Source organism: Corapipo altera, unplaced genomic scaffold (genome assembly GCF_003945725.1).
Source record: "Corapipo altera isolate COAL_440 unplaced genomic scaffold, ASM394572v1 98, whole genome shotgun sequence".
NCBI classification, from domain to species: Eukaryota; Metazoa; Chordata; class Aves; order Passeriformes; family Pipridae; genus Corapipo; species Corapipo altera.
Window position 1 is genome coordinate 7359351 of NW_020884914.1, and position 11589 is coordinate 7370939.

General features: G+C 58.2%; 1 protein-coding gene across 7 annotated transcripts in view; it reads left to right on the forward strand.

Moving 5' to 3' along the window:
* RHOT2 (ras homolog family member T2) overlaps positions 1-10735 on the forward strand; it is a 13756-nt gene extending 3021 nt beyond the window's left edge. For 4 of the 7 annotated variants that reach the window (XM_027654779.1, XM_027654780.1, XM_027654787.1 and 1 more), the window contains 15 exons: positions 135-188; positions 546-598; positions 1275-1383; positions 1753-1854; positions 2474-2572; positions 2991-3099; positions 3366-3486; positions 4549-4633; positions 5711-5856; positions 5938-6038; positions 6111-6241; positions 6684-6764; positions 6954-7076; positions 7219-7421; positions 9035-10735. In XM_027654779.1, the coding sequence (XP_027510580.1) occupies positions 135-188; positions 546-598; positions 1275-1383; positions 1753-1854; positions 2474-2572; positions 2991-3099; positions 3366-3486; positions 4549-4633; positions 5711-5856; positions 5938-6038; positions 6111-6241; positions 6684-6764; positions 6954-7076; positions 7219-7421; positions 9035-9152 (1635 nt within the window). In that variant the 3' untranslated portion in view covers positions 9153-10735. Of the gene's footprint in view, positions 1-13; positions 189-545; positions 599-1274; positions 1384-1752; positions 1855-2473; positions 2573-2965; positions 3100-3365; positions 3487-4548; positions 4634-5710; positions 5857-5937; positions 6039-6110; positions 6242-6683; positions 6765-6953; positions 7077-7218; positions 7422-9034 lie in introns of those variants that run through there. The other 3 variants (XM_027654786.1, XM_027654782.1, XM_027654783.1) reach the window with 3 other exon arrangements.
* The last annotated feature ends 854 nt before the right edge of the window (positions 10736-11589 follow it).

Below are 11589 nucleotides of genomic sequence, written 5' to 3' on the forward strand. Positions count from 1 at the left end.
GGGCTGTGTGTGGAGGGCTGTGTACGTGTCCACACTCACGTGCACTCGGCCGCTGTGGCCACATTTCCAGCATTCCCTGCTGCTGTGGGTGTGCCCAGGGACCCCCTCACCACCCTCTGCTGCTTCTCTTGCAGGCCAACGTGGTCTGTGTGGTGTACGATGTCACCAAGGAGGCCACCATTGACAAGGTAATAGGTGCCACCACAGCCCTGCCTCGGCAGCAGAGCTGGAGGGGAAGGGGCTCCCAGCACTGGGGTTTCCATGCTGCCCTTGCACAGTGTGAGCACATACCAGCCCTGTGGGGGATTTGGGTCTGAGACCCCTGCAGGCAGAGGCTGAGCACAGAACAAGCTTGCTCCCACACTGGTGGTTGTCCTCACAACAGGCTGATTGAATCCTTGCACTGGTATCCAGCATCCCTGGGTCTGCTCTGCCTGCTGGTGCGGGGGAATGCTGGGGAGCAGATGGCTGCAGGGCCCTGCTGTCTGCCTGGGATCTGCCTCTCCCTCCCCAGGCTGTGCTGACACCCTCTGCTCGCCTTCCAGATTCGCACAAAGTGGATCCCCATGGTGAACGGGGGACTTGAAAAGGGATCCAGGTACCGTGTGTGGCATGATCTGTGGGTGCAGATTTGGGGGACTATGGGGGCTGTGGGGAGCCCACCACCTTCCTGAGGGTGCTGAGACCAAACCAGCTTTGTGTTTTGATCCAGATCAGGTTGGACAGGGCTTGGAACAACCTGGGCTAGTGGAAGGTGTCCCTGCCCATGGCAGGGGGTGGAATGAGGAATCTTTGAGGTCCCTTACAACCAAAACTATTCCATGACTGTGGCTTGTGGCTAGACCACTTGTAGCATAAGAACATGTGGGCTTTTCTCCCTCAGAGATCCAGCTGAGGCAGGGGGCCACTGGAGAGGGATCCTTCTTTCCCCTTGATCTCTTCTCAGCCAGACAGAGAAAGGAGGCTGCCAAGGGAATCTCTGAGCTGCAATCTGTGTGTGGATCACTTTGCAGGAGGCTGCTATGCTGGATTAGAGACTGCTATGCTGGATTAAAGACTGCTGAACATATTGTTGCTGGGTGAAAGCCTAAGCAGGATCAGGCAGTTTGTTTCTCCAGATGGATGCTCCTGGCCATGGGAGGCAGGAAAGCTGCTCTGGGCCTTGCAGAAGAGGGGTGGGGGCTCCCCAACCTGCCCCATGGGAGCACCAGTGGCTGGGACAGTGCCAGGACCAAGGGAGGGGTGGCCTTACTTGTGCTCTGTGTCTTTGCCAGGATCCCCATTATTTTAGTGGGAAACAAGTCTGACTTGCAGATAGGCAGCTCCATGGAGGTCATCCTGCCCATCATGAACCAGTTCTCGGAGATTGAGACCTGTGTGGAGGTGAGGGAACTGGAGGGTGTCTGCAGAGCTTCCCTGAGGGGTCAGAGTGCTGCTCTGGTGTGAGTCAGGGAGCCTCTGCTTCTGGAGGGCTGCCCTGCTGACACTGCTCTGCAGAAGTCCCCATCTCTGGGGGTTGAAAGCCTGTGATTTGGGCTTTCTGTGCTTTGTGTGTTGGCTCTGGGGCTGTGGAATGGGCACAACAAAACCAGAGCAAAACCCAGGGGTTTTTCCCTTTTGAGTTTTCCTCATGGTGGACAAATACTGCTCTGTGCTTTGATGCACGACTTGTCCGGCTCAGGGAGCTAGTATCATCCTCCTCCTGCCCCTTTTCATCAGCTCCCAGGGCTGTCTTTTCCTTTGAATCCCCAGTGCTCTGCCAAGAACCTCAAGAACATCTCTGAGCTCTTCTACTACGCCCAGAAAGCTGTGCTGCACCCCACTGCCCCTCTCTACGACCCGGAGGAGAAGCAGGTGGGCTCCTGGAAGAGTCTTCTTCCCGTCACAGTGCTCTGGTGTGCAGCTTTGGGAAGGAAGGTGGAGGGTTTGGGCTGACACGGGCAGGACAAGGGGATGGTGTTCATTCCTGCGCTCAGCACAGCCAGCTGAGCATACCCAGGCCAGAGAGACCTGCAAGGACCAGGGTGTGTTGGGGCAGAAGCCCTCATGCTCCAGACCATCTGTTAGCCATGATGGGAAGGGTCCAGGAGAAAAATTCCCTGTGGACTGTCTTTTCTCACTTTAGATTGGATATTAGGAAAAATTTCTTCGCAGAAAGGGTTGTCAGGCACTGGCACAGCTACCCAGGGCAGTGGTGGAGTCACCATCCCTGGAGGGATGTAAAAGCCATGTGGATGTGGCACTTGGGGACATGGGTCAGTGGTGGCCTTGGCAGTGCTGGGGGAACGGTTGGACTTGGTGATCTTGGAGAGCTTTCCCAACCTTAATGATTCCATGATTCCCACCTCAGAGGGTGCTTAGCTGGGCTGTGTTCCCAGGCAGTGCAGGAAGGGAACCCACTGTGTATGGGGTTGCAGGAGGAAGGGCCAGGCTGAGGCTGGTGCTGTTTGTCACTGTGGTTGGTCCCTTGCAGCTGAAACCCACCTGTGCACGAGCACTGACCCGGATCTTCAACCTCTCGGACCAGGATAACAACCAGATCCTTAGTGATGATGAACTTAACTACTTCCAGGTAGGGTTGGCTGCAGAGCTGAGATATTCTCCAGTCCCTGGGCTTCCCTGTCCATCCAATAGCAGGCAAAAGCCGACCCTCTCCTGACACGGCCACCTGTTCCCATTCATACTTCTGTTCCACACCTAAAGCACCATAGGGTGCATCTCTGAGCACATGGGGTTCCATCTTCCTAAGCTTGGGTTGAGTTTGCTCTGCTGTGGGAAGACCAGGAGGCTCTGGAGATGTAGAGAGTCCCAACTTATTGGGATGCTGAAGAACAGGGGTTTGGTCAAGGTCTAAAGCAGAAATCCCTGAGCTGGGTGGATTTTCTCTCCCTGAAACCCCATCCCTTACCAGGGGAGAGGGAAGCTGGTGAGACAGGGTTGTTCTCTCTGTGTGCTTTGCTGACAGTGGTCTTCTTTCCCTTGGGAGGCAGAAGTCCTGTTTTGGAAACCCACTGGCTCCACAGGCCCTGGAGGACGTGAAGATGGTTGTGTGGAAGAACACGACAGACGGGGTGCAGGACAACGGCCTGACCTTGAATGGTAACAGCACAGGGGCTCCCTGCTTCTTCCCAAGGGATGGGGGGGACCCATCTCCTTCAGCACATCCTGAAGGGCCCTGTCTCCAGCCTTGTGCCTCTCATTCCAAGCCTAATTAGTCCCTCTTGTTAAAGCAAGCTGGAGCCTGCTGGGCTGGTAGATCTCTGTGTCCAAGCAGCCTGTTTTCCCAGGGAAAGCACAGTCCCAAGGAGTGGATCCCTGAGGCTGAGTTGATCCCACTGTGTCTGAGCCCCTGATCTCTCCTGCAGGCTTCCTCTTCCTCAACACACTTTTCATCCAGAGGGGCCGGCACGAGACCACCTGGACCATCCTGCGCCGCTTCGGCTACGACGACGAGCTGGAGCTGACGGATGATTACCTGTACCCACAGTGCGTGTCCTGCCGTGGGCGGGGCACAGGGGGTCACATCCCGGTGGTGCACGGCTCGGGGGTCCCCAGCACCTTGGCTGGATCCTTTCAGCACCCTGGGGCTGCTGTGGACCCTTAGGTCAGGGTCAGGTTCACAGCCCTCACCTTCCCCTGCGGGCAGGAGCTGACACGTGGGGTTGGGGACAAGTACAACAGGCCTTGGGGCTGCTGGCTGTGCTGCTGGTTCTGGTTTAGACAGGCAGGGAGGTGGGGAATGAAGTCCCAGACTTGCCTTGGCATCAGTCAGGGGCTTTTGGAGGCTGCTCTGTCGCTGCCTGAGCCGAGGCAGAGCAGCTCTGTCAGGAGCAGTGAGCTGTCAGCACAGCCCTCCTGGCTCAGTCTGCAGCTGCTGTCTCTTCTCTGCTCCCTGCCACCCGGAGGTGGGGATCTGGCAGGAATGGAAGGGCTTGGCTTGGAGCTGCCTCCTCCTCTCCTCAGACAGCAGGCTGTGGGGAGGTGACAGGGACATGCTGGTGGATGGCACCCCAGGGCAGTGCTGTGCTCTGCTGGAGCCCTGGGCACGAGGTGGAGCAAGGGCACAGCATCTCTCTGGCTGCTTGGGATGTGCCAAAGAGAGACCTCTGTGCACCTTCAGGGAATTCTCCCCAAAACAAGGGAACTGTGTCAAGGAATAGCCAGGCCTGGAGGCAACAGCTGGCCTTGAGCAAGGAGGGAGCGGGGAGCTGAGTCCTCTTGGTGAGATCTGCTCACACACTGCCCTTTGTTTAGGACTTGAGGAGGCTTATTTGGCTATTTGAACTGGAAAATAAGATATGAAAGATGCAGGGGAGGTTTGTGTTGGATTTTAGGAAAAATTTCTTGATCAAGAGGCTTGTCAAGCACTGACACAGACTGCCCAGGGCAGTGGTGGAGTCACTGTTCCTGGAGGGATTTAAAAGCTGTGTGACTGTGGCACCTGGGGACACGGGTTAGTGGTGGCATTGGCAGTGCTGGGGGAACAGTTGGACTCAATGATCTCAGAGGGTTTTTCCAATCATAATGATTCCATGATTTTTCCCACAGGTTCCGTGTGCCCCCCGGCTGCTCCACAGAGCTGAACCACTTGGGATACCAGTTCCTGCAGCGGCTGTTTGAGAAGCACGACAAGGTGGGGCTCTCCTGGGCCTGCACACCTGGGCACAGCTGCTCCCCTGCCCACCCCTCTGTGCCAGGGAGCCCACGGAGCACCAGTGAAGGGCTTTCCTCTGACACAGCATTCCCTTTAGGAGGCTTTGGGAGCAGAAAGTGGTCACAGCAAGCTGTTGGTAGTCTGATGGCTTGTCAGGCGCACGGGTGGTGGTCACTACCCTTGACCAAAGGGCAATTTGGGCTTTCAAGGGCTGGGTCTGAGTGAGGATCAAGCTGGCATGGCCCCCTGTAGTGCCTGGCTGCAGCAGGCAGGGTGGCAGGGAAGCGGGCACAGCGGCTGGCCTGCAGCCACAGACCAAACACCAGCATCTGCACAGCTGCCAGCCCTGTGGAGGGCTGCCAGGCCCGAGGGAGGGAGAGAAAACAACCCATTTGTACCATACTCTGGCTCTTGGAGAGTGGGAGGAGGGGATGTGTCGGATCTGAATGCACCTGCTTGGAGTGGTTATTCAGATGTTGATGTGCACCTGGGGTATGGCAGCTCTGTGGCCACGGGGAATAGCTTGGGAATGGCAGCACTGAGTGGACACACGTCCCCGTGTGCCCAGATCAGCTCTGGCCACAGGGAATGGCAGAACTGAATGGATGCACACCCCTGTGTGCCCAGGTGCCAGCAGTTCTCCTTCAGGCACACCAGCCCAAGGGTGCTGTGTTGTCCTGTGGTTGCTTGGTGGCCACACGCAGACCTTGGGCTAGATACCCTGCAGTGTGGAAGGCCAGGCTGGCCCCATGGAGGCTGCTGTGGGACAGTTGTCCCCAGGGGAGCCAGAACAGCAGCTCAGGACTGTAGGGAGTGCAGGTCATGCCTGATTCCAACTGTGATCCCAAAGCACATTGGCTTGTCTGTCGTGCAGTGGTGGCAGTCCCTGGGGCACAGGCTGTGCACGCTCACCCAGCTCTGACTGTGATCGATTCCTGCCATTGACAGCATCCCTGTGTCCTTCCACAGCAGCCAGCAAGATGGCCAGTGTGCCATGGACCCCTCTGGGCACGGGCTGTGTCCTGGCTCTCCTGCTGACGCCCTTTGTTTTGGCAGGACCAAGACGGAGCCCTCTCGCACACAGAGCTGCAGAACTTCTTCAGCGTGTTCCCCTGCGTGCCCTGGGGCCCCGAGCTCTCCAACACGGTATGCACCACTGATAAAGGCCTGCTTTCCCTGCATGGATTCCTCTGCCAGTGGACGTAAGCTCAGTCCCTCTCCCCCGCCCCTGCTCACATCACTCAGCCCTCGCTGACCCTCTCGCCTTTGCTCTGTCTCTCCAGGCTCGTGGCTTACCTGGATGTACGGCACTGCCTGGAGTGCCTGGGCTACTTGGGCTACCCCATCCTGTCGGAGCAGGACTCGCAGACACAGGCCCTCACGGGTACGGCCATGCCCTCCCCTCCTGTCACGGCTCGGGTCCCTCCTTGTGCTCACCCATCCTCTCTCCTGCCAGTGACCCGGGAGAAGAGGATTGACCTGGAGAAAGGCCAGACCCAGAGGAATGTGTTCCTGTGCAAGGTGCTGGGAGCCCGGGGCGCAGGCAAGTCTGCCTTCCTGCAGGCCTTCCTCGGCAGGAGCCTGGCGGTGAGTGGCTGCTCCCTGTCCGGCCACGCTGCACAGGGCAGGAGCAGGAGGCAGAGCCAGAGGTCCTGGAGTGACCTATCCCATGATGGCATCTCCCTACCCCCTGTGTGATGTTCTCCCTGCCCATGCTTTACACCCCCCTGCGTGCTGGTGGTTCTGTGGCTGTTGCATCCATAATTTTGGCTGAGGCAGTGGACCCACTCCCTCTGCTTCTCCCAAGGGTCTGGAAGGGCTGTGCCTTTTCCAGGCAGCTCTATTTCCCCAATGTCACCACAGTGATGCTGACTTTCCCTGCCTGTTAGGAACAGCCCCACATCTCGTGGCAGGCCCTGGCTGCCCTTCAGGTGGCTGTTAGGCCACTGGGGCTCAGGGCAGTGTGAAATGCTGTCCCCTAGCAAGCACTGCTCATGTCCCCACTGTCTGACAGTGTTGTCCTTGGCAGGCCCAGAAGGAGAACCCGGGACAGCCATCCCCCTACACCATCAACACAGTGCAGGTCAATGGCCAGGAGAAATACCTCATAGTAAGTCTGGAGGAGGAGGGAACTGTGTAGTGCCTGGCTCACAGCAGGGCTGGCTGTATCCTCCCGTATCCCAGCACCCCAGGCTGGGCTGTGGCTGCAATCAGCCAGCACCATTCCTGTTCTGGTGAGGGGAACAGGTGATCCCCTGAGGTAGTGACATGCCCTGTGTCCTTTCCCCTCCTGCTCCAGCTGTATGAGGTCAACGCCGACTCGACGTTCACAAAGCCGTCAGACACAGCCTGCGACGTCGCCTGCTTTGTCTACAACCTGAGCGACCCCAAATCCTTCAGCTACTGTGCCACTGTTTATAAGGTAACTGGCTGGGACCCTGGGGGACTGTACGGGGTTCTTGTGGGACCACAGGGCCCCTGTGGGACTCCAGCCTTCATGGCAGCCCCACATCCCCTGGGGGCTGCTCACTAACCCCTCGCTGGGCTCTCTCCTGTCCCTGCAGCAGCACTACATGGACAGCCAGATCCCCTGTGTCTTCGTGGCCTCCAAGACAGACCTGCCAGAAGCCAGCCAGCAGCCTGGGCTGGCCCCAGCTGAGTTCTGCTACAAGCACTGCCTCCCTCCACCCTTCCCCTTCACCTGCCACTGCCAGGGACCACCCAGCACTGCTGTCTACACCAAGCTGGCCACTGCTGCCACCTTCCCGTTAGTATCCTTCCCGTGGAGGGGGCTCTGCTGGGAGCAAAGCTTGGGGAGGGGGCTGTGTCCAAACCTGACCTCTGACACATTGCTTTTGCTTTGTTTCCCTCCAGCTTTTGGTGTCATCTGGTGATTTTGGTGTCATCTAGGGCATGAAGTGACAGGATGAGGGGGAATAGCTTCCCACTGCCAGGGGGCAGGGTTAGATGGGATATTGGCAAGAAATTCTTCCCTGTGAGGGTGGTGAGGCCCTGGCACAGGTTGCCCAGAGAAGCTGTGGCTGCCCCATCCCTGGAAGTGTCCAAGGCCAGGCTGGACGGGGCTTGGAGCAACCTGGTCTAGTGGAAGGTGTCCCTGCCCATGGCAGGAGAGTGGAAATGGATGATCTTTAAGGCCCCTTCCAACCCAAACCACTCAGTGATTCTGGGATTCTGTGATCTCTTCATAGAATTGAAACAGAAAGGCCATTTCTTCCTGTGTTTTGCAAAGTGGGGAGGTTTTCTTTTGCCTCGTGTTTGTCTCTGGCAGATTTATTAGATAGATCCTGCCACAGGAGTGTTTATTTTTGAAGCCTAAGATAAAAAATGCTGGAGAGGAGTAGCCAGCTTAGTTTGCCAAGGCCCGCGGGGGGAGTGGCAGCAATTTTCTCCTGATGAGATGGATCAGACTGAAAAAGAGGTCAGTGAAGCGAGACCTGTGTCACACAGCCTCCCTCTGGGAGGAACTGCATCCCACAGGGGCTGGGAACGGAGTAGGAACAGCGCCAGGCTGGTCATGGGAGGTGAGGGGGGGATGTGGGAAGAAGGACAGCGTGGCTGTGTGTGGAATCTCTGCTCCAGGGGTGGGAAGAGCGAGCACAGCGCTGGGGGCCGAGCCCTCGCAGGGAGAAACATGTGGGAGCATTGGAAGGCAGGATGGGATTACTAGTGAGTAGTTTTCCCTCTAGCTTCTTTTCAATAAACAACTTTATTTTTAGAGCTGACGCTTTTTTTTTTTTCCCTTTCTGCAGTATTAAAATTTAAATATTCTTAATATATCTTAGGGTATGTGGTATAAATAAATAACAGCGTAATGGAGGGCTGGGGATTGGCTGTGCTCCCCCGATGTAGTGGGGAATGAATAATGGATGTGCCTCTCCTCGGAGAGGAGCAGGTTGGTGCAGGACAGCACGTGTTTAGGAAGGGAATGTGTACGCTGGGCTCCTTCCCTCACTGCCCTTCGGTCCCAGCCACCGGCTGTGCCGGCATCTCCGTGCCACCCACTCCTGGGTCACTGGGGGTTGGAAAGGCAGCTTGACCTAGAAAGGCAGATAACTCCATGCTCCTACTAATTATTTAGGTGTTGGTGTGCTGTTTCCAGGCCAGGGGAGGGGACAGCCACATCCATCCCACCAGCCACCCCTTGGCTTGATGATGATGCCAGCTGACGGGTACTCCGGCATGTGGGGCCGGGAATCTCCTGGAGCCTCCTCTTCAGCTGGGCTGTAACCCCCAGTGCTGTGCTCGCCCTGTGCCCCCCAGGGGCCCCCCAGATCTCCGTGTGTGGGGTGGGAGCGCTGTGGGCTGGTGGGGAGCGTTGGGACAGCCGAACTCACCAGCCTCTTCTCCATTTCCTTGCAGCCACCTGAATGCCGTGGAGTTGGGAGTCGCATCCTTCTGGCTCCGGGTGGCCCTGGGGGCCGCGGTGACAGCGCTGGTGGGGTTCACACTGTACCGTGTGCTGGCCAAGAACAAATGAGGGCCACTCTGCTCCCCATCCTCCCCTGACACCAGCTCCCTGTCCCCAGCGACACCCTGGTGAGGGGCCCTGCCTCAAGCTGGTCCCTGGTAGGAAATCCTCTTCTCCCCCAGCCTGGATTGCAGGGCCAGTGAAACCAGACCTGCCAGCACCAGCAGGACAGACCCCTGGCACCAACCAGCCTCACCCTGTGGCCTCCTGGCACCAGGGTGGGCAGCTATGCTGGAGATGTGCCTCACCAGCAGCTGGAGGATCACCCTCATCGTTTATTCTGTTAAATTTTTTTAATGTTTGTTTTTAAGCTCAAACATGAGTGTTTCAGTGTCTGTTGGGCCGGGCACATCCCCTCCCCAGAGGGCTGTGCTGGTGGCCTCAATTCTGGGGGGTGGTCAATGCTCTCAGAGCCCCTGGGAGCTCCAGCAGCAGCTGAGCTGTCAAATGAGCTCATGGCTCCAGCTCCCTGGGGCACATCCCCATCTCCTGTCCTGGTTTCCTTCAGCCAGTGCTGGGAAAGGCAGCTGGGGAGGGAGGGCCAGGCACTTAAAGCCCCCAGCCCTGGTGTTTTGGGGTCAGCCCTGGCCCCTCTTGCTGAGATGCAGTGGCTGCAGCCCTGAGCTGTGAGGGGGGACAGTGATACCCAGGGTCTGTCCCAGGCTCTTTTGTTTCTGCACAAAAATGTGAGTCCCGCTGTGTGCTGGGCTCTGGGTCCCTCTGCCCTCCTTTCCTGCCACCTGCATGACCCATCCTGTCCCCACCCCACCCCTGGCCACCAGTATTCATGGTCACCAGTATTCACAGGGCTCTGAGGGCATTGGGTGCCCACGGTCCTTCCTTGGCAGTGCCATCACTGAGCTGATGCCACGCTGTGCCCTACAGCCCATGTCCTGCTGTCCCCTCTGCAGGGCCCTGTCCAGAGTGTGAGGCTCCTGGTACAACTGGAAGTTCCTTTCCCCTGTCCCCTGCCTGCAGCTGAGCTGGCATCAGTGGCTGGGACTGAGCTCAGCACCAGTCTGGGGTCAGAGCTCTGCAGTGCCCCTGTCTCCAAGTCCCAAAGAGCAAGGCCAGCACCCACCCCTGGGCTCCTGTCCCTCCATGGGGAGCCTGGATGAGCCCCTGGCTGAGTGACACCAGCCTGGGCTCCCCCAGCACACTCAGGGTCGGTCTCTTTGCAGGCAACCTGGGGGGGCAGCTCCGAGATAGCACCTGGAGCTGCTTTTTTATGTGTTTTGTCTATTTAAACGTTTTACCGTGGCCTGGAGCCAGTGAGGGGCATGAGAGGTGCCACCAGCATCTCTCAGGGAACAGTCCCACAGTGGTGCCCACAGTCCCCAGCACTGACCAGCTGGGGGGTCCCTGCCTGTGCCAGAGCTGCTGTGCCAGTTGGGCACCTACGTGCTGCTGGCCCCTGGTTCCTGGCACTGCCAGGGCCATGTCCCTGCTGTGTCTTTATCCCTCTCCATGCCCACCATGTGTGGCTCTGCCACCCCAGGCCCGTGCCTCGTGTCTGTCCCTGCTCCACGTCTGCTGGAGCTGTGATGTTTTAGGTTTGTTCTCTACAACAAAATAAATTTTTACACACCTTCCCCTTGCACACTGTATCCTGTGTCACCTGGGGCAGCAGGACCCTTGTCCCTGATGAGGCTGCATGAAGCCTGGGGTCTCCACAGACTGGGGTGGGAGCAGGGAGACCCCCAAGGGCCTGGGCTGCCCTGTTTGGGGACAGTTATGGAGATTTAGGGCAGGAGCTGAAGCCTGGCACAGTGGGACAGCTTGGGGCTGGCCCAGGGCTCCTTAGTGGTTGGGGACACAGATCCCTGTGCAACAAGTGCCAGCCAGGGGCGAGAGGGGGAAGGAGGTGGTGCATCCCCATGGTGCTCTGCCAGGATCCCTGGGGAAGCAGGAGGCTCAGCTGCCCCGGGAGCGGTGGCTCTCTGTGCCCAACCCCATGTGGGGTTCAGGGCTTCCCCCTTCCCTGCAGCTCCTGGGGCCATGCTGTCTCCCCTCCCTGCTCCTGTTTTCCCATGGCAGCTTTTCCCTTGGCTATTTCTGTCTCTGCAGGCTCAGCCATGGGCGCTGGGCACAGGGAATGTGGGCACAGCCTGGGAAAAGGCTTTTTCCAGGGCCTCTGCCCTGAGGCTGCATGGGGCCAGACTGCTCCCACACTTGTAGGGGAGTCCCTCTAGGCTGTGGGGTGGGAGAGAAAGCCCTTCCCACATGGCAAACCAGGGGACAGGGGTGCTGGGGAACACAACCGATGCCGTGCAGGGCGGAGGAGGTGATGCCAAGGCGGGCGAGACATGTGGTGCTCCCTGGTGACTCCAAACCAGGCTGGATCCCATGGGAGCCACGGGCCCACGTGCAATGGTGTGTATTAATAGCACTGGTGTGCCAGAGCCATGGATGCTGTGCAGGGCAGGCACGGGTGTAGGACAGGGTA